We start from the raw sequence: 23890 nt of genomic DNA, 5'->3' as shown, positions 1-23890 counted from the left end.
GAGAAACATAACAGAAACCCATGGGGGAGGGGAAGGAAAAAAAAAAAAAAAAAAAAAAAAAAGAGGTTAGAGTGGGAGAGAGCCAAAGCATAAGAGACTGTTAAAAACTGAGAACAAATTGAGGGTTGATGGGGGGTGGGAGGGAGGGCAGGGTGGGTGATGGGTATTGAGGAGGGCACCTTTTGGGATGAGCACTGGGTGTTGTATGGAAACCAATTTGACAGTAAATTTCATATATTAAAAAATAAAAAATAAAAAATAAAAAAAAATATGTGCATGTAAATCACATGCTATTTAAACATTTCCTAATTTAAGTTCAACTAAATTCTTCAAAGTGTTCTAGCTCTATAGATTAATGGAGATTACAGATATATTTACAACTTCTATAATTATAAAAAGAAAAGTTGTGACTATTTTGTACATAAAAAATTCAATTTCTGCTAATGCCATGATCCTATTTGCAGAGAAAAGGTATTACTTTCTAAAAAAATTAACATGATTTATATTTAATCTGGAAGATAATTACTAACAGAATTCCTTTGACGTTAGTTATCTTCTATTTCATTGAAGTTCCACTTCGTACACAAAAATAAAAATTGGAAATCATATTAAACCTAAAAGGTGATCTTAAGAATTAAAAAAATAGAGAATATACATAATGAATGACTATGAATATTTAATAACATGTGAGGTGTGTATGCCCATGTCTAGCTGTGATATATTCTTAAACATAATATCGATAGTATCCATGTTATTAATATTCTTCTATAGACTATATTCCCTTCATGTAGGTTAAATTAACATATTTCAATGCAATATAAAATATCTTCTCATTATAAGTGGCAAAACTGATATTCTCAGATATATAATAGATTCATATCCATTAAAATAGGTAACAGGTATACAATATCCTGTTTATGCTACACTCAGCTTTCATTAGATATCACCTTATCATGTCCATGACAAACTACCACAGACAAATGTGAGAATGCATTACTATTAAGTACTCTATATAGATGTTTCCAAAGCTGAGTATTACTACAACAGTCAATACAACTATCTAAGATAAGAGTAGAGTCTGAAGGGTACTAACAGTTTAGAAGTCTTGAAAGGAGAGTACTGCAATGCATTTGATGTTGAATACCTCAAAAGACTATCTGGAAATTTCATCCAACTGTACAGGGGTGCATACTCATGCTCTACCCAATCATTTAACTTTCCAAAGTCAGTGTTTCTCCTCCATGATTTGGGAGCATATGAAATGATGCAATTCTATGCACACTACGAAAATTAGCACACTAACAGAATATGCATATAGTTACACAAAACATGCTACATCAGAATGCTACCACTCCTATACAGTAAAACAATAAGATTTTTAACTAAGCATAAACAATATTTGGCACCTGTGGAAAGTAAAATACACTGACCTGAACATGGGGCGGAGGAGTAGTATCTGTTTGCCCCAACTTCCCAATAAAGAGTCATTGAGATACTTTAGAAAACACAGTATTTCTGTTTCTGGACGACTGGTTACCCTAGTTAGTTGGGTAGTCAAATTGATTACAGTCTGTCAATTTATAGAACACATAAAATTTTTAAAAGATTCCTTTTATACAAATCACTAATCCAGAGATATAACCAAATACTAAAGGCCAATGTTTTCCTAGGAACATCTACCAATCTCTACTGGTTTAGAGTTTTCACCCTTCAAGGCCTAAAACTTAAGATGGTACACAAAGCCTAGTCCTTTCACAAGATGAGAGGGCAAATTCAATTCCTTGTGTAATTATAAAACTCTCCAAAATAATATCTCCAGTGAAAGGCTTCCCATCAAGAAAAACACAGAGCCCACCCACAGAGAAAAACAGTACGGAATCTTGCCTGCTTTTGCCTTGACTCTGGGATCTAGGGTAAAGGTTTTTTTCCTTGGAAACCTCTAACCACAGAATAGCTCCCATGCAGGTTTTTGGCCACAATTAAACTACCTAGTTGTCAAAATATAAAACAACATCAACAATCTACATATATACATATGCATAAACACACACACACACACGCACAGAAAAAGAATTTAAAGTGATTAGTCTTTGTTAGTGCTCCCAGATGTCTGGTAATAATTAATGCAAATTTCCAAGAAGGACTCTACTTTTAAACTTCAGTTTCCAAGTATTTTCACAGATAAAGTTTAACAATCATTAGTTCACAATAAAAATACAGATTACACAGAAAGAAGCAAGAAACATTAGTAAGAGTCAGCAAAAACAAACAACAGAATTAGACCTATAAAGACACAAGACATAATATTGGAAAAAACAAAGAATTTATAGATATAAGAAATATAATAATTGACATTAGAAATTCATTTGAATAGGTGCAACAGAAGATGAGGCACAAGTCATAAAATAATTAGTAAACTAATAGGCCTTAAAAATCCAGTTAAAGTGTAGTACAGAAAGGCAAACTATGAGATGTAAACACAGAAACCTAAACAGAGTGAGAATGCGTGAAATATGCATATTAGAATTACAGAAGGCAACTATGAATAGAGAGCACTGGAGACAGATAATACTCTAAATAAAAATGGTTAACAATTTTCCAGCATTGATAAAATAGCAATCATTAAATTCAGGAAGCCCAATGAATCAGGATAAACAGAAGAATGAATAACAGAAATCTATACCAACACACATCATAATGAAACTCCAGAACACCGAAGACGAAAAAAAAAAAAAAAGATAAAACAATAGAACAGACAGGTTAACTCCAGGGAATGTTAATTTAGACTATACCTCACTTAACAACAATCAAAACCAGATACTGGTGAAATAATATGTTGACCCTGCTGAGAGAAAATAATTTGCAAGCTAGAATTCTATATCCATTGCAAATATCTTTTAAGAACACGGATGAAATAAAACATTATCAAATACATTTTAAAGTGTTTAGTATGACCAAAATCGCAGTAAAGGTAGTTTAAAAAGAGGTGTTTCAGTAGGAAGGAAAATGATCCTAAAGGAAATTGTCATACAAGAAGGAAGGTATACACATAAGTTAAATATGCAAGTAAATTTAAGCAAACGTGCATGGAACAGTAAACATATTGTTTAATTTAGGTTAAAAAATAACCAACATATGGAATAACAGATAAATTAGGAAGTGTCAAAAAAGCTTTTTGAAAGTTGTTCAAAATGATGTAAAAATGACACACATGCCATGTTCAAGGATAGGAAGAATCAAATATATGAATCTCAATACACAGAAATTTGTCCAGTTTATGCAGTTGTAATCAACTACTGCGATTAAATTTATATCCAACAATATTGGATTGTTCAATCCAATCATTTACTGATAGGACAGGCAAATGGATCATGTAATATTCATAGTATGCGACAATATACCTTGGAGGAAATGAAAACAAAATAGCTACACACATCAAAATGGTTAAATCTTTTAAAAAAAAGTGGAAAATTTAGTAATAGAACATATATGTAATGTGATTCCACTCATATAAAAGAAAAAAAAAAAGAGGACTAAACTAAACATATATTTTAGGGATACATCCACATGTGAAAACATAAGAAAGGCATGGGATCATGAGCCCAAGATTCAGAATAGTGATTTCTTCTGTAAAGAAGGAGTAAACAATAGGCTTCATAAATGTTGGTAATGTGGGAACATATGGTTATATTCTATTAATGCTATTTTTTAACTGTACATATACAGCCAAGTATTAGAGAAGTATCCCAAATGATCCTTTCGTAAAACTTAATTCAATTTTGTCATCAGATGTTCTTGATCACTCTGGAAGAGTTCACTTAAAAAAATTTTTTTTAATGTTTATTTACTATTGAGAGACAGAGAGACACAGATCATGAGCAGGGGAGGGGCATGGAGAGGGAGACACAGAAACCGAAGCAGGCTCCGGGCTCAGAGCTGTCAGCACAGAGTCCGAAGTGGGGCTCGAACTCACAAACCACAAGATCATGACCTGAGCTGAAGTCAGATGCTTAACCTACTTAGCTACCCAGGTGCCCCAGAACAGTTCACTTTTTTTTTGCCTTAAATCTTCAAAATTTAGAACTTAGGCTTCTATTCATCTGATTCAATTCAATACTGATTTCTTCTGATGAGTCACTCAGGAACATTTTTCAGTTGGTCATCATCATGTAGATAATGACTTTTCACATTTGCAATGCTTAGACATACTCTGTAGTTTACTTTTCTTCCAGAGACTAAATAATAACCCCTGGGGTTTAAACTTATCTATTTTAAACTTTAAAAAAAATGTTTATTTATTTATTTTGAGAGAGAGATGGGGAGAGGGGCAGAGAGAGAGGGAGAGAGAGAGAATCCCACCCAGCCTCAATGCAGAGCCCGACATGATGGCCCAAACTCACGAACTGTGAGATTGTGACCTGAGCCGAAACCAAGAGTCAGATGCTTAAGCGACTGAGCCTCTCAGGTGCCCCTCAAAGTTTTTTTTTTTCTTTTTTCTAAGGAAAAAATAATTTTTGGAGTTTCGTACCCCTTCAAATATCCCATCCATTTTGACATCAAGAACAGTCAATTGAGTTTTGGCGGAAAAAATGAGATAAGAGGCAATCATTTGATTCTGAACTACTCCAGCTTAGGCATTCATTTGTACAATGAACTAAGAGGAACTAGTCAAACAAAAACTGAAGAAATCCTACAACAAATCACATATTTTGTTTGAAATATTTGAATACTACCAAAAGCAGTATTCAAATTATCTATGAAAATAATGCATAAAGTACATTTGGCCTGGGGCATCAACTTCTAACAAATATAAAGCAGAAACAATCTTCACAGCAATCCTCAAAAATCGACTGCTTTCCCAACTAGCAACATGTGTTAATGTTTATAAATATCCATTGAGCAAATTTTACCACCACTCTACCACTAAATGTAAAGGAATGGATTAGATTTTATGTAGAGAAGATCTGGAATATATGCCAATACCAAGTAAAATGATTACTAAGTATTATATGTAAGACAATATATCAATATAGGGTGATCAAATATGTTTGTTATCCCATGACTGGAATAGGTTAGGCAGAATTTACCAGTGGGGAATCTATGCTTCACTTCAGATAGAGTCCCACTCCAGGCAGTCACTCCTATGTGGATACTCACTCCAGCATCAACTAATTATCCATCCTCTGAAGGTCTGACCTCTTTATGACACTTTACTCAATGGCCCTTCTCAGGAGACTTGGACATAAGTTCAGATAAGGGGAGTCCATATGTTCAGGATATAAGAAGGGTATCTGGTAAACATTCCCAAACTCTTGTACAGGTAAGCTCCACCTTTCTGTAGACCTGTGGCATGTTCCCTGTCCAAAGGGGAAGCATACCTTAATATTATATGCATCCTGCACAGCATCTGTTGTCTTTATACTATTCCAGATGTTCTTTGTGGATTTATGGTACCCAATAAGAAAAACCTCCCTATGTGTGATGCTACTCATCACCAACACAAAGTCTCTTCATCTGGAAATAGCCAGATTTTCTTTTGAATAACATGTACAACATGGAACTTATATAAACTGGACCTAGTGCCTACTCCCTTTGGATCTAGTGTGCTAAAAGCACTGCCTGCATGCACTTGGGTTAATGGAGACCACCAATACTCCCTTGGCCAAGCCACACTCCCCCAAAATAGTTGTGGTCAGGGTAAACTACATAAACCAGGGTAGTTTTTACCTCTCACAAAAGAACTTTCAGAGCAGAACCATCTATGATGGAAATGTTTAGGAATAGCAGAAATACACACCATTAATCATGAGTCTATATAAGTACTGTTTTATAATGTATGGAATCCTTGTGTCTACTTTCATAAAGGTCTTTAGTTCAACAAAGGAAGCTGGAGTGGCTCTTGTAATTCTCAGAAATCCTTGGGAGATAACACAGACCTAAACAGTCAAGGAAAGGAAATCCATAAATCTAACACTAAGCTTAACATGGACTGCTCACCCCCTCAATATGGTCCTGCAGAGAGGCTCAGTCTAGCAGTTTCACAATCTCTAATTTTAAATACCACCAAATCACATGACATAACATCTATCATATAAACACTATATCATGTATCTGGTTGTAAAAGAGCTAAAAAAATAACTGAAACAGGGAACACCTGTTGTTTAGATGTAGTTTAGAATGTCAACATCATATGCAAAGATCATTTTAAACAACCATTCCAAAAACCTATGAGTAACATAGTCCAAATGGGCAGATGAAGAACAGAGAGCTCAAGGTGGAATAGAAAGTAGGGAGGGTTTCTAGGAGAATGTGAGCTTTAAGTAATATTTTGAAAGATGTAGAAGATACTGAAATGATGAAAGGGAATGTGCAAAGGCATGGAGAAAAGCAAAGTCAAATCATGTACAGATCGTTCAAAATCAAGATTTTGAAAAATTCACCAAATGTTTGAGATTCACTAGAGATTTTCTACAATGTTCAAAACAAACAAAACCAGATGGCAATCACTGGTATTGCTTTTTGAGGGAGAACATTAATTGATGGAAGAAAGAGAAAAGCTAGTTAAATCAAGTAAAATGTACTAGGCTGGCGGCAGCCTAAAGTCAAGAAACAGCTAGGAAACAATAGTTGTAAAATTACTGAAGTGACAAAAGTCTAGTCCTGTGGGAAGGGGAGGTAAGAGTGGATATAATAAATCTTCAGATAAAGGATCAGTAGGAATGCTTGATGAAACAGGATGAGTCTCAGGCAGGGTTAAAGAGAGAAAGGATAAAAAGAAATGCAGAAAATAAGGAACATAGGCCTCTATTTAGGGGAGAGAACAGAAATATGAGTTATTTTGGGGATGTTCTTTCAAATGATGGTTGAATGTTTAAGTGGAGAGTGAATTGTCTTTACTAAATAGCTAAATAGCTAAAAAAGGTGAGAGGTTTGGGCTAAGTAGATGTCCAAGGGACTCATCTATATCTGTGTTCTATTTTTTTAATCATTTTACAGTTTTCAAGTGTTTTCATTTATTCTAATATTTAATTTTTATAATAAAACAGTTTTATTAGTACACATTTTCCCCTGTTTATAGTCAAGAAATTTAAGAGAAGATAAGCGACCTGCCCAAGGTCAGAGAGATGATAAGTAACTAAAACCCAAACACAGTGCTTTTTTTCCCCAACACACTGAATGGTATTTTAAGAATAAACCACTGAAGAATACAAACTCCAAGGAGATGATGTAGTAATTAGTCACAGCACTCAAGGAAGAAAAGCAGACACCTTATTTGCTTTTCCTGAGAAGCAACTAGTTTTTCAACTCTATTCAAATACATATGTTGATGAAAAATAATAAAATGAAGGCCAAAAGACATATTATTTTACTCATAAAGCTGAAGGACTTCATTTCATTAAAAAGGATCCATCACACTGAATCCTTCATATGAGATAAAACAAATGATGGTCTTATTAGTATCTGAACCACACTTTCATTTTAATAAAATGTGGCTTATTAATGCAGAAACAAAATCTAATGCCCCTTATATTGCATTAAGTAAAATTAAGTCTTTATTTCCTGGCACCTAATTATATATTTCATAACACAAACAATGAGTGCCAAAGAAGACATTTATAATGTTTTATAATACTGGAAGAAAATATTTTGAAGGATAATTTAGTTTCTACTCTGACTTCTGATGATAGACATTACACAAACTGTTCATTTAGTAAACTTTTTGTGGATACTTTTTATTCCTGTCCAACTGTAAATTCCTCCAACCTATTCAACCATCTGCATATCACAGCAGGGAAAAACACTGGTCAGACAATACAGGTCAAAAAAAATCAATAAAGTGGGCATTGTCTGAAATGAGTTGTGATCCAGATTGGCTATGTGACATAAGCCTCTTTGGGCTTCAGTTTCTCCTTCCACAAATATCCAAAGTAGATAGTATATCCTTCCATACAATAAGGGAAATAAAAAATTCATAAAGTTTATTTTAGCCTTAATTTTTGATGGTCTCTAATTTTATCATCAAGATACAAAGACAAAAATTAGAGTATAATGTGTACAGTTTAGAAGATAATGACCACACCTGAGCAAATATATAATAAAATAAAGGTTCCACAATTGAAAGAGAAGGAAAAAGAAGATATTTTAAATATTCCACCAGCTAGAATATGATAGGGATATCATATCTGTTCTCATCCATATTCTTTCTTACCTTTCCTAGGAGGTTATCCTGTTTGCCATCTTTTATGTAAAGCCATACTTCTTCAGGTTACAACTATATAATAAGTTTTCCTTTTCTTTGCTGTCATAGAGCAATCCCATCCTTCCTATTTCTGGCCAAACGAAAACACTCTTGAAACCACATTTTAGCATTGTCATCTAAGATTTTTAGCCCCTAAATATTATAGTTTGTGATTATTTATTAGAACAAATACCCAAAGTAGGTATTTTTTAATTATTTGAAATGGATCACATCATTTCTGGCAAACTCTTTAATATAACAAATACTTCTACCACCAAACCTTTTAGACAAGGTCATGTTTTCAATTTCAAGTGTAGAAATACTTTGATTCCTACAAAATATTGTCTGCTAATACTCAAAATACACAATTTCACTAATAATAGATGATGCCTCTATTTCTGGAATTCCAGACAGTGCATAGAGAGGGAAAAGCCCCAGGAGAATTATCATCCAGCTAATAATTCTTTCCATTAACATAGAAAACTGAAGGCTGGCTATTCAACTGAAAGTTTTGAAGGAAAATGTTTCAAACTACCATGCCTAACTGAACTGATCCCAATAACTCCAAAAGACATTTGTCATGTGACTACCATGTGACCATCACTGTGCCAGTGGGACTTTCACATTTATTATTTAATTTAATCCTCACAACAAACTCATCAGCTATTTAGAGCTTAACGACAATGGGCCCAGAGAGGATAGGTAACTTTCTTGGGTTCACAGGCTGTTTAATGGCAGGGTTGGGATTCAGATCCAGGTTTCAGACACCAAATTGGAAGACATTATCACTATATTATTTGACTTAACCTAAATGACATATCAAAAGAAATAAACATAAGGTTTTTAGAATGCTTTAAAGTGAATTCTTCAGTATTAAGGCATTAATATAAAACAAAACAATATAAAAACCCACATACTATGTGATAAAGGAAACTCATGCTAATAAAGTGATAAAGTCAATGCACACTAATATGATTGCCTATATTCATAATTCATAATTAAAATAATTCAGAATTCATAATGAAAAATAATTATGGCCTACACCTTAAACAATACTTGAATAGGGGTATTTGCAACTTAATGAGAATGCATTCTGTCAGTATTTGAACATACACGAATATATTACATTCCTGGAAAAGAGATATTTTAATCACATGGAATCAATTTTCTTTTTGTTTTTGCCTATTCAAATGCCCAAACCTCTGTACTGAAATTTCTAATAAACATTGAAAATAGAAACAAAACCACTAATTGGAAGCTTACTAAATTCTGAAAGTTTAGTAACTATATTTCAGAAATAAAGGTAATTTTGAAGACGGTGGTTCTCAACAAGGGACAATTTTGCCCAGTAGGGGACATCTGTCAATGTCTGCAGGCATTTTTGGTTGTCATAACTGGTGGTGAGAGGCTGCTGCTAGCACCCAGGGAGTAGAGGTCAGGAATACTACAAAACATCCTACAATGTACACAATAGCATTCCACAAAAAATAACTAAGCTGAAATATCAACAGTACCAAAGTTAAGGAACTCTTCTTAGGCATATGCTTTCAGCACTTGTCAAATACTTTTAAGCTTATTTATTGTGTAGTACTTAAGGCATACCAAAATGTAGATACAAGATGATGAATCTATGGGTCTATGGACCTACCACTGAGCTTAATAAACAGTGTTCAATCCCTCTTCTGTATTCCTTCCTGCCTCTATAGTTCATATTTATACTTTACGTAGGAAATCTAGAATTATAATAGAACATTGCAAAAACCATATGGTAAGTAAATATTCCACATATATAGAACGTTTTGATTACTTCTGGATATACAATTGAAAGGAATTAGTTTTGAAGATATAATCAATTAGAAAGGTGTTATAATTCATTAAATATATGACTAGCCAACAATCTTTGGATTCAAAACAAATTTATATAATACTAAAAAAAAAATGAATAGGAAGCTGGTAAAAAAAAAAAAGTGTGATTGTTTGCCATCTGTTAGTTTCACTAAAGGTATTAGAGCCTGGATTCCTTGCCTCCATTTGTCTTGGGCTGAGGGACTTCTGTCTTTTGTCCAGAGGTAGCTTCATAACTCAAGTTAGAGTAGGGATTTGGTATAACCTTGCTTCTCATTTCCTAGTTCAAGGTTCTGAAAGTCTATGCGAGGAGAAAGATGGCACTTTCCAAATTCTATAATTTCAAGGGAATTATTGGTCTACCAGAAACATCACCTCACTTCAATAGGCCCAAAGGATCTTTAGGATGAAAGAGTCAGAATCTTAGTAAAGTTCTAACATGGCTTAAATTCTATAATGGCAGCAGAAAATATGATCTTTGAAGCCACATCTTGTTCAACTGCTAATAAGACCTATCTTTTGTTCAACGTGTAAATAGATTAAAAAGTTTGCATTTTAAAAATACTTTATAATGCAATTACTATAGGAAAAATAATTGTTTAAAGCTACTTTTTCTTTCTTTGTAAAACAGTTGGTATCACTCGTGGATGATGATACAATCAATAATGGTGACGAATACTGGTATTCATCAACAAGAGACACAGAGGGGATGGAAATAAGCAGTCATCACATTTGCTTGGAATAGATATGGTTTAATCAGCAGACTGAAAGTAGCAAACAAGGGTCAAAGGAAAGCAGCGAAGAAAGGGAAGAGAAAAAAAAAAAACACTCGACTAACCAGTTAGAAGCAAAAGATGAAAAAGAACAGTAGCTCAAGGATAAAAGTATTTTTAGATTGCAGTAGCATTCCATAAAGTAATTATGTATTCAATCATAATGAGAAATGGGAAAGAAATGCCTTCGAATGTTGCTGTTATTGCTAATGTTTTTCATTTTCCCTAAAAAAATATTGAAATGAATGTGCTTAATACAAGTTGTTATTTAAGAGAAAAATGTTTTCAATTCTATAGTACTAATGCCATAAAAGCCTTAATTGATGTACTTATAGTCATCAACCCTTGTAAACTACATGAACACATGCAGACTCACAAGGCTGCATAAAATAAAGATGGTCAATAGCCGCGTAAATAGATCAATGATTACAAAGATGGATTGAAGAGACAAAAATGAGCTCTACTATTACACATGCATGAACTTCCTGACTATAACAATAATTATACTCTAGAACTGTTTAATTGAGGGAAGTTGAAGAATCTTTTTCCCTGCAGAATCGATAGATACCCATCTATCTTTGATATCTTAGGAGTAGCATTGTCTGGAATCAGGACAATAGATCAGATGAGTTATGCTTTATTCTAATTATTATGTCATGACCCAATAAAAAGTTACATAATTCAAATAAGCTGTTTTGAGACATAAAGTGACATTGGAAAGACATAATCATGTGGCCACCTGTAGACCTTACACATCTTACAGTGCTTGACACTTGAATGGGTTCCAAAAGAGTAACACAGCCAGCACTGGTAGAAATTATCTGAGAGGAAAAAAGCAAGCTGGAATATTCCTATGCATGTATCACAGAAGGACATGTATAGAGGTATTTCCGTAGCTTCCAGGTGTGAAGGAGATGCCCTAGAGCCATATTTCATTGAGGGGATATTATTAAGAAAGATTAGGGGCTTTATTAAAAAATAATTTATTTAAAATGAAAGAAAGTAAGGAAAGGACAGAGGGAGGAAGGAAGGGAGGTGAAAGGTAAAGGTGTTGGGAGGGAGGGGGGGAAGAGAGGGAAGGAGGAAAGGCCAGAGAAAATGTAGTGGGTGGAGAATGAGACAAAAGTGGGGCACTGGATAGTTGCATTTCCAGAAGAAGTGCATCTGTCCTTTAAAAATAAGGGAGACAGGGGCGCCTGGGTGGCTCAGTCGGTTAAGTGTCTGACTTCAGCTCAGGTCATGATCTCACAGTCTGTGGGTTCGAGCCCTGCATCGGGCTCTGTGCTGACAGCTCAGAGCCTGGAGCCTGCTTCCAATTCTGTGTCTCCCTCTCTCTCTGCCCCTACCCTGCTCATGCTCTGTCTCTCTCTGTCGCAAAAATAAATAAAAACATTATAAAAAATTAAAAAAAAATCAATAAAAAAATAAAAATAAGGGAGACAGAGACCAAAAGACATAGAACATTTGCTTAAGGAATAAAAGTGTCTGGTATGTAGTATGGATTGTTTAAAAAAAAAACTAAAAGAAAATAACTACTTTAAGTAAGTTATTGAAATTCAGGATATCAAAATGGGTATCCTTCCCGCATCTCATTCTCTTACCCATCATTCCTTAAAATTATCTCCTGTGCTGGGTATTGTGACATACCACAGTATCTGGCATTCTCCCTGACATGCTGGCTCATTTTGTTCTGATTTCTCTAACACCATCCATTCCCTCAACTAGGGTGCTCTATAGAAATACAGTCTTTAACCTTCCACTTGTCACTTTCCTTCCACTACACACTTTGGTAGATATCCACTATCCACTATCTTTGGTCCTCATATCCCAACAGACATTTCTTTGCAAATGATTCCAAAAATCCTATTTTCAGCCCTAATCACCATTCTGACTTCAAACTACATTTCAACATCTTCCCCATAGTGAATTCCATTTCTAGCTTACAGTTAGACCTTTTAAAATAAGGGAGACATTAGTATTTTTATTAATAATCTTAAAATTTTGGCATGTTCTTACTGATTAAATTATATATAATATATCACATTATATATTATATATATTATGTATTGTAATTTATCATATTATATATATAATATGTATGTATAATATGTATAATATATGTATATATATATAATATACATATAGTGTGTATGTGTTTTTAAGTAAGATATTCATCCTGCTAAATAACTAAAATATATTAGTTGCCTGGCAGGGAAGAACCTAATAACCTATACTGAAGAGAGAATACTAGTGTTAACTCTCTGTGAGGCAGTATGTCCTTAATTGTTTTTTGTTGTTTTTGTTGTTATGAGAAGACAATCATCTCATGTGAACAACATACAATGATTATGCATGGATGGAGTTTAGCACAGTAATCAAATAGAACTTACATCAAAATTAATCTGATGATACATATTTAATGCTATGCATTATCCACGTGCTGCATGGTAATTAGACACAAATTGTAAACAGCTCCTGTGAGAGGCAAATTGATGTTACTTTTGCATCACTGGAGCAAACATTTTTGGGATAGGAGAGAGAAAGAAGCAGTAGTGATTCTACTCTCTTCTCTTACCTGAGGAAACCAGTTTCCTTTGGGTTCTGGGAAATCAAATAATTGTTTAAATCCAGGACTTTTATCCTTACCAAAACATACTCAGATGTTTGATTTGTTTGGATAAACATAATACTAACTTTAGTAACTCACATGAGTCACTTATCATTTGTGCCTCATACCCAAGTGGCACAATTCCAATCATACGTACTATTAAATTACATGTTAAGTGGTTTTTTCCTGCAAGAAGAAGTAAGAAAATGATTTGTCATTAAGGAGAGTAAGGAATGATAAGATATTTTAGAGTATCTGGCATTGAGAAGGAAAGCAATCTGGCTTGAAAAAAGTCCTCAGTGGGAAGCTTTCAACAAAAAGGTGGCTCAAAAATGGTTGGGCAAAGGATGCAAGGGGGTAAACACATGACTATATATATATTTAAAAAAAAGAGCTAAAGGCTTAAAAAGGCAATGAAAAGTCTTGAAAAAAAGGAAGAACTGAGACAGGCTCGGGTCAACCCATTCACAGCGAACAGGAAATAACATGGACACATCAGGTATAACATGCACAAAAGGAGCCTGGGAAGATCTACTCTTTATGATTCTCCATCACTCACCTTCCCAGAGTTTAATCCAAGATTTAGCATAATAATGCGATTTCACAAGCAGTTGCTTTGACTGCATAGTGGATAAAATTAAACCAGCAAATTCAAGAATGTAGACATAATTTAATGACATCTCCAAACTGTAAGCAATCTGTTTCTCCCAACTGGACCAGGCTTATCCAATTTAAAGAGAAACAAATAGGTATTGTTTATGCTACAAAATAAAGTGAAACAAAAAAAAATCCCAGATAATAAAATTCTAGATATACATTTTAAAAGCTTGTTGAATATTAGAGGGATATTCATAAATGAGAATCTTTCTCTGGTTCTTACACTCCCTAAAGAGTTCAAAACATGACTTAAAAAATAATCAATGTTTTGAATTTTGCTGGCAAATAGATGCCACAGTAGCATTCTGCATAATTACATTCATTTTTTATTTACCAAAGTATGTGAAGGAAAAATTACATAGTTTTAATGGGTAAAATAAATGGCTACATTGATTAATTATTCAAAATATGGTTCCATTTTACTATAATTTGATTATAGAGAAAAGACTAGAAAGCTTTGGAATCAGAAATTTATTTGCCTTATTGTGCATTAAAATTAAACTATCCAATTAAGAAAAAAGAGGGAGAATTAAACCCCCTTAGGCTTCACTGTTCGTTCATTCTGACTACTGTGCAAAGAACCAAGGAATTTAGATAGGCAAGACAAATGTGATCAGCTCTCCATTTCTAAGAGAACTATGGACTTGCTACTTGCACAGAAAAGAAAACTTTTTTTTTTTTTGACTGCTCCACAAGGGGATTACTTATCAAAGGATATCTCTTACTAAGATTAACATAAGCATGTCATGATAGTAAAGAACCTACATAAACTCATTAAACCTGACTTTTTAAAAATTTTTTTAACATTTATTTATTTTTGAGAGACAAAGAGAGACAAAGTGCGAGCAGGGGAGGGGCAGAGAGGGAGACACAAATCAAAACAAGGCTCCAGGCTCTGAGCTATCAGCACAGAGCCCGATGCATGGCTCAAACCCATAAACCTTGAGATCATGCCTTAAGTTGAAGTTGGTCATTTAACCGACTGAGCAATTTAGGCACCCCTTATTAAACTTTAGCCTTATAGAGGGGCGCCTGGGTGACTCAGTTGGTTGGACGTCTGACTTCTGCTCAGGTCATGATCTCACTGCTCATGGGGTTCAAGCCCCACGTAGGGCTCTGTGCTGACAGCTCGGAGCCTGGAGCCTGCTTCGGATTCTGTGTCTCCCCCTCTCTCTGCCCCTCCCATGCTCGTGCTCTGTCTCTCTCTGTCTGTCAATAATGAATAAATGTTAAAAACATTAAAAAAAACCTTAGTCTTACAGAAAATAGATTTATCTATATTTAAAACGTTTACATGAGGTAATCTGTAATGCAAGCCTATATTTCGAAATGGAGGAACTTCCATATAGACATAGCCTGCCGAAATGACAGGCACTGGTTCTTTGAGATTTAGAGACAGTCTGAGGGGGGCAAAACTTTCACAGCACAAACTTCTCAGTCTTTTTAAAATCAAGGCAAACTTTATAGCTTAAAAACAAACAACAACAACAGGAAAAAACCTACAATGAGTATGCCCTTACTTATAAAATCTTCACAGTTCTTCCTTCCAGAAATTAAACCAGACAGGACCAGACATACAAATAATTTTAACAATAGGCTAGATCTTGTATAGTCCTTTATACTACACTGCACTTTATTTGGTTTAATCCTCAGAATGACCCTGTTTCTCATATGTGAAAACAGAGATTTAGCAAGCTAAAATATTTGCTCATGGAAGGTAGAATAATAGAATAGAAAGAGTGATAGATTTAGAACCACAAGAGATCTTGTTCTGAATCCCAGCTCTGCTACTCTGCCACTTACCATTTATGTGACATTGAGGAACATCTCAAAGTCTCAGTTTTATTTTCTGTAAAATGAGGATAATAGTATGCACCTCACAGGTTTTTTATAGGATTCAATGAGATAAAATATATAAAGTACTTGGCACAATTCCTAGCACATGTTACATGCTTAACAAAGAATAACATTTATCTACTGATCTTAAACAAGGTATTTAACCTCTTGACCTCTCCACTTTTACATCCATAAAATGGTAATAACACTATTTACTTAAGAGTCATTTTGATGATGAAATATATGCAATTTTATGTACAGTGTATAGTATAGGCAGAAACAAACCTAGAACTTATATCATCTATGTTGAATACTTTTAAAAAATATTTACTTATTTATTTTGAGAGAGAAAGGGAGAGAGACACAGAGACAGAGAGACAGACAGAGAGAGAACGTACATGGGGGAGGGCAGAGAGAGAGAGAGGAAGAGAGAGAATCCCAAGCAGGCTCCTTGATGTCAGCACAGAGCCCTGGATCTCATGAACCACCAGATCATGACCTGAGCCAAAATCAAGAGTCAGGATACTTAACCAACTGAGCCCCCAGGTGCCCCAGAAAACTCTTACTGGCAACAAAGCTAGATACTCTTGATTCTATTACCAAAATATAGAAGAACATTTTCTCACAACTCCATTGAGAAGATAACATCTAGAAATACCTGTGACAATGAATCTTAAAAGGAAAATATCCAAGTTACCTGAATTAAGGCTTCACTCAACATGTCTTCATTAACCTCCAGAATGATGTTTTTTATATCTTCATATGGCATACGATATGATCCTAAGAAGATAGCTAAAATAAAAGTAGATTTTCTTAAAACCGGAATAGCATCAAAATTTTAAAGGCCTAATGAATACCTGATTCCCATTTTCATTGACTCAAAATATGAAATTTCTGTCACTAATATTAATCTATAGATAGGAACAAACATAATTAGTTACCATTTGATGGCCTACACTATACATCTAGGCAAAATGGCCCACTATTTCAGGCTCTAATGTTACAGGTTGTGTATATCCTATATACAAATTATAACTCCTACTAATAACACTGATGACTATATGCATATGCATTTTAGATTGAGCTGGTATGAAATGACTCATGAAAAGCTAGAGATTTTATTTCAAGATGGCCTTTTAATCTGACAGAGAATTTAATATGGAGATACTCAGATACATACAACACAGTACTTCTCAGGAACAACAATAAAGTAACCAAGTACAAAAAAAAAATCACATCAATCTACTCTGAAATGCTCCCACATAAGAAAAAACCGAAGTGTCTGAATCATCATTGTTATCTGAATTTCTGTTGACAATCATGTGGTATACTATTAGTAGCTTTAAATGTTGAACCACAATTTCCCTTGTCAACTTTTTCTTAATTGGGTGTATAGTATGTCATACTGGAATAATTCAACAAATTACCCTGAGAAAAGCTTAAACTTATTCAGAAAGTATTTTTCAACAAGGCATTCCACTTTAACTTCCACTAACTACATATCTGAATGAGAATTCATGCGTTCCTATCACCAGAACATGAATATATTCCTAAAAATTGTTTTTCTTTTCTTTTTTTTTTTTCATGAAAAGGTCTGTATGATTTCACTGGTGCCTAAAGAAAAAAAATTGTCACTGTCTAGGCGAATGATTACCTAGACATAAATACCAGGTGAGATCTCCATAATTTAAATAAATAATGTTGACAAATATCAACTAGCAATTAAGGTCATTTTTTTAAAGTACTGAACATCCACTTTGTAAAGAAAATGTACTGTCAGGTAAGCAATGTACACATTCACAACAGCTATTAGGAGAATGCTTTTCCGACAGCAACATTCATACTCACAGGAGAATGATGACTTGTTTATTTTAATCTGATTCCCTATAGCACAACCCTTAACAAAATACTCCCATGGTATTTCTTTCCATAATTAGAAATGCTTGATATGTTGAAATTTCTCGTGCATAGTGTTTGAATATCCTCAGAATATAAACATAGTCTATCGTGGTTAAAAAAAAAATGCTGAATTAAACACAGAGGAGAGTATATGCCAAAGTAAAACTTAAGGCCTACTTAAATGAAGATGGGTTTAACTGTGCTGCTGCTTGAGCAAAAGCATACTTAATAATTGATTTGTTGATGGCTTTAAGGTTCACTAACCAGTTTTTTTTTTAATTTTTTTTTTCAACGTTTTTTATTTATTTTTGGGACAGAGAGAGACAGAGCATGAACGGGGGAGGGGCAGAGAGAGAGGGAGACACAGAATCGGAAACAGGCTCCAGGCTCCGAGCCATCAGCCCAGAGCCTGACGCGGGGCTCAAACTCACGGACCGCGAGATCGTGACCTGGCTGAAGTCGGACGCTTAACCGACTGCGCCACCCAGGCGCCCCACTAACCAGTTTTAAAGTGCAGCGGTTACCAATTTAACCAGTAACATCACAGTTACTTCAACTATAAAGGCATAGTAATAAAAGGATTTGCCCAATGGGCCCAGTGAATACTCCGAAACTATCACACCCAGGCCTGGGCAGAAAAGGAAAATACAACACTCTTTTTAAGTCTGCTTTCTATCTCACCCTGTCTTCTAACAGTGTTCAATTATCAATTCTTTCCAAAGTTTTATTATTCATAAGTTTCATCTGGTCTACGGAAGGCTAAATTATGATGAGGGTCTCCATTCTGGCTGAATGACAACAAGGTAACTCAAATCATGTTTACACAGAATTTAGTTTCTAGTAGATGCTAAATATACATTTTCAAGGCAGTTACAACTTTGTTTAAATATATTCAACAACTCCTCATCACCACCATCACTACCACCACCTATACACAAAATATCACATACACAGATTCTGGGCCGTTTTGGGATCCAAAATTCTCAATTCTTTCACTTTCTTCTTTGCAGGCAGGGTCTTCTTTTCTTCTGAAGCTTCTACATTCTTTGGAACTAAAGGAAAAATATTGATTCATAAACAACAATGGCACTAATCCAAATACACAGAATAAATTAGTAAGGCATATTAAGTACATTAATAAAGCTTATGCCAAAAAATCAATATATGTGTTTATTTCATTAGTTCAATGAAGAGGATAAACATAATAATACAGACCTATTTAACGGTTTCCCCACAAATTAAATATTAGCACTTAAGCAGAAAAGATAAGCCAAATAGAGCCAAAAATCAATTGCTACTTCTTCCCTAATATATAACATTAATTACTCCTTTACCATGTACCTACAGCAGCACTGGAATTAAATACATAGTAAGATCTCCCTAATTTGGACTAATTGAGGAGAAAGGCAGACATGCATTTATACTAAATTATGCTAAAATTTAGACATGTCTTTAATTCAGTGGAACTGTTTTGAAGTACCTAAAGTAACTTTAACTGCAAACAGGTTGCCATATAAAAATTCCTGCTGAGATTGCTTTGAAGAACAAATATGAACCATTTGCAAGTTGTACAACAACAGCACCATTTGCACACACATAATTAATGAATCTCAAAGACATGGTGTTTGAGTAAGTTATCTTTGTCTCCAATATTTTTTAGTACTATTTGCCTTCTTAGAACAAAATATTTAGTTACAGTTTATTCAAAAGGTAACCCTCCAGTTTTGAACAGTTCAAATGACCTGAAACTTAAGAAGTAACAGTGCCAAGGAGTGGCTTTAGCACCCCCCCCACCATAACCTCCATTAGCTCTATCCCAGACAAGCCATCACAAAAACCAAAGCAAAAAAAAAAAAAAAAAAAACAATGTGGCTACCTGCTACGAAAATGAAGCAAATCCCTAAACGCTTCTTAGACAGAAATTCCACACCTACAATTGTATGCATATTTTGGCAGCTTATCTCTTCTAACAAAAAAAAAAAATAGGGCTGTAGGTAATGGGAGCATTAAAAATATGACAAAAATTATATATATATATATATATATATATGTGAAAAATAAAATATATTTTCTCAATCAAGTAGTGATATGCTTTTGTCTCTAAACTCACGTTGCTAAACTTCATCATTGATTCACATGGCCATAATAATGCTGTTCATTACTTTTAAAAATACAATTTCATTTTGAGGAAATCAGTTTTATTATTTTAATTTATCTGATTTTCACAAAAGAGATCACAAATGAGTTCCTGATTATATTTATAGGAAGAGCAACACAAAACCACAGGATATTTTTGCTAAGCTACGTGTTCATAGATGTTAGCTTCTGGAAAATTTTCTATAAATGTGACAGAATACATAAAATTTTGTAAGTCCATTAACATTCCCTTTGTTTTAATGGTACAAAATATGAGAAAATTAAATGAACTTCTTAGAAAAATAATATCAAATTAATTACATGTAAATAAAGTTGAAGCATTTAGTTCTAAGCTGTAACAACATGTTCTATCTAAAGTGATGCAGAGTCTAACAAGACTACACAATTATTACACTAGAAAATCATGATCTCAGCTTTGCGCAGTGGCAGTATCATAGCCAATGAGGTTTATCCGAGGCACGATTATTGCTAATTGAAAATCATGATCTCAGGTAGTTTCTCAAGCTAATTAAATACAATAAAATTATTGCTACTATTGAGAGAAAAATGGCTTTTAATATATGTCTTTAAAAATTATGACTAATGTTCCTCAAAGGATCTAAAAGCACAGTGTCTTTCCTATTCAATAATTAACATTTTAATCTATTCTAATTTTCAAGCCACTCCCAGGTTAAGACAACTGTATATAAAGAAATGACAATCCAAGGTTCATACCCTTTGTTAATAAAAACAAAATCTGAATCATATTGAAATTACTTCTTAGAATCATTCAGAAAATTCTACCCAAAGAAACAGTCAAGAAAAGCATACCAATCTCATAATATGCCTTAAACCCCACTATGAGAGACTAGTTAAACATAAGGATGAAAATGCTGTAGTATAAAGGATATATTAAGATTTTCTGTGAACTAACAAGACTCCTGAGTAAATCAGGCATATATAATGCTCATTTTGTTCAATGACTTCATATTTTTGTTTTTTTTCATTAAAATATATTTCATCTTCTCCCCTTTTCAAATGAACAAGTTGTTTAAAATTAACATTAGATGTCTTAAATATCTAGAGTTCACTGTTAATTTTCTAGTACTAATTTTCTAGTACTAAGTACTAATATATTTCCCTCATAGTATGCAAATTGGCTTTATCCTAGATTGAAATAATGGTTAAGAATTCCATGAGTGAGCACTGCTGTTGAGAATCACAAGAGCAAAGCTAGTTTAAAATAGTTCCCTAACTAGACAGCCTTTCACAAACAATAATGTTTTGCCATGATCAGTAAATACTGATAAGTGGCTATGATTGTCTTTGATTTTCTTGTCTTTAAAAGCATTCCTTAGTGATCACAACCACAGGCTTAGATAAATAGATAATCTGAAGGAAGGTAAGGATATATGGAACTTATCCAGGTAGTATTAAAGGCTTCATATATTAAAAATGTCCTGCTTTCAAAATGACTACAAAATGTTACTTGTCCTAGGGTGATTTGATTACATATATGTTTAAATGCTTTAAAAAACTTAAATATTCCATAACTTGACTAAAATATAGGCAATTCAACATTTCAATTAAAGCTTGTATAGACATTTCTCCAAATACAACATACATATAGCCAATAGCTATACGAAAATATGCTCAACATGACTAATCATGAGGGAAGTGCAAATCAAAACCACAATGAGATATCACCTCACAACTCTTTGAATGGCTATTATCAAACTACAAAAGATAAGTGTTGGTGAAGATGTGGAGAAATTGGAACCCTTATACACTATTGGTAGAAATGTAAAATGGTGTAGCTGCTATAGAGAGCAGTACAGAGATTTCTGCAAATAATTAAAACTAAAACTACCATACAATCTAGGAATCCTACTTTGGTGTATACAACCAAAAGAACTGAAATCAGAATCTCAAGGAAAAAGCTGCACTGTATCTTAGTACTGCAGTATTACTCACAAAATAGCCAAGAGAGGGAAAGAACCTAAACATCCATCAAAAGATGAATAAAGAAATGTGGCATATACATATAACAAAATGTTATTCAGCTTTAAAAAAAGAATAAAATCCTGCCATATGTAATAGCATGGATTAACCTAGGGAACATTATGCTAAGTGAAATAAGCAAGTCATAGAAAGATGAATACTGCATAATTATGAAGTATCTAAAATGTCAAGCTCATAGAAACAAAGTAGAATTGTGGTTGCTGGGGATTGAGGGAGGGTGAAGGCGGGAGTTGCTGTTCAATAGGGATAAAGCTTCAGTTATAGAACATGAATAAGTTCTAAAGATCTGAGGTACAAAATTCTAGCTATAGTTAATAATACTGTACTGTACGCTAAAACATTTTTGAGAGGGTAGAGCTTATGTTAAATGTGCTTATATCCAAAAAATTATAATGTACAAACTTAAATTATACTGATTCTGTAATTATTCAAAATTATTTGGATGCGACTGAAGAGATTTTTTTAAGTCTCAATACAAAAACTTCAATAATTGATTTTTGTCCTCAATGGCCCTATGGTCCTCACATTCATAATGAGTCCTCCAAATGTGATCTCTCCATATGCAAATGAAAAATCATATAACCACTGGTTTTAAATCTGATAGGTTAAATGAATTTGAGTGCTTAAACTGTCACTGCTAATTGACCAAATAATAATGAAACATCATAAAATACTGTCTGTAGAAACATAATGATGTATAATAAAGACATTTGTATTATTATTAAATGCGTTAGCATCAAGATACTAATTATCTAAGATAAAATGTCCATGGAACATTCTTAGATTTCCTTTAATACATGGAGTTTTATATGCAATTGTACTATAACTTCATTCCTTTACAACTGAGGGATGCTCATTAGCATAAATAAAGTAAACATGGCTATATTCTTTTCCCAATCTAATTTAGGCAATGTTCAGGCATCCCCTATTAATGTCTACTATCTCAGTGGATATATATAACATGTGCCAAGATGTTTGTAATTTGTAGGAAATATTAAGATATTATAAATGGGTAACATTGAATGATTTACATAGTGGTAACCATAAATCATAATAAATTTTTATAACTACTGTATCTCAAAATTCCAGTGAGAAAGATTGATTTCTAAAGTCAGCATCAATACTATTCATTCATTTATTCATTTATCCAGCAAATACTTATTAAACATCTACTATATGTGAGCCTAGGCACAAGCATACAGTGGTATATAAAACTTAAATGTCTACTCATATTTCTTAAATATGTAGTGATAATGTAAACTACTAATTATGGAAGTATCTCCAGAAGATATCTAACTTTTGTAATTTTCTTTAGCCATGGTAAATAGCTTGAGTGAATATATGCATATCACTTAGAGAATTCTTTTTGTTATTTGAAGTAGTTCTGTATTAAAGAATACTGTATCTTTGAATCAGCATCAACTGATGTGTTACATCTTGTTATAAGGAGTATGTGGAAAAGTAAAAATATGACACTTCTAGTAAGTGTACTATATATAAAACCAGGAAAAATAAAGCCATTAACAGTAGTGTTAAAAACCACCCAAATAATTTATGTAGCATTGTGTATACATATATGAATATCTAATAATGCCCAACTGTTGTTTTAGACATTTCATACAAATGTAAGAATTGTGATCTCCCTATATAAATACATATTTTCCCATGTGTATACAATTCCAGAAGTGATTCTAACTATATAGAAATAGTTTTCATATATTAGTTGAAATAGGCATTAAACTTCAATAAATAATTTTATGTTAAAATGAATGCAAGTATGACAATGGCAGGCAGGGGAAATCTATGATTTCTGTGTAGTAGCTGCAATATTTTTTCATTAACTGTTATTTTCTATTCTTTTAAAATTCTCTTTAT

General features: G+C 33.5%; 1 protein-coding gene and 1 non-coding gene across 7 annotated transcripts in view; one reads left to right on the top strand and one right to left on the bottom strand.

Moving 5' to 3' along the window:
* DIAPH2 (diaphanous related formin 2) overlaps nucleotides 1-23890 on the bottom strand; it is a 974644-nt gene that overhangs the window by 535442 nt on the left and 415312 nt on the right. For all 6 annotated transcript variants that reach the window (XM_049644714.1, XM_049644715.1, XM_049644712.1 and 3 more), the window contains 2 exons: nucleotides 18808-18909; nucleotides 16656-16750 (listed from right to left, as the gene is read on the bottom strand). In XM_049644714.1, the coding sequence (XP_049500671.1) occupies nucleotides 16656-16750; nucleotides 18808-18909 (197 nt within the window). The remainder of the gene's footprint in view (nucleotides 1-16655; nucleotides 16751-18807; nucleotides 18910-23890) is intronic.
* Nucleotides 20426-20563, top strand: LOC125932503 (U4 spliceosomal RNA). Its single transcript, XR_007460649.1, has one exon. It is a non-coding gene; the product is annotated as a U4 spliceosomal RNA (small nuclear RNA).

This window comes from Panthera uncia, chromosome X, assembly GCF_023721935.1.
Source record: "Panthera uncia isolate 11264 chromosome X, Puncia_PCG_1.0, whole genome shotgun sequence".
NCBI lineage: Eukaryota > Metazoa > Chordata > Mammalia > Carnivora > Felidae > Panthera > Panthera uncia.
Note: the sequence above shows the minus strand (reverse complement) of the source record. Positions and strands in the feature narration are given on the sequence as shown.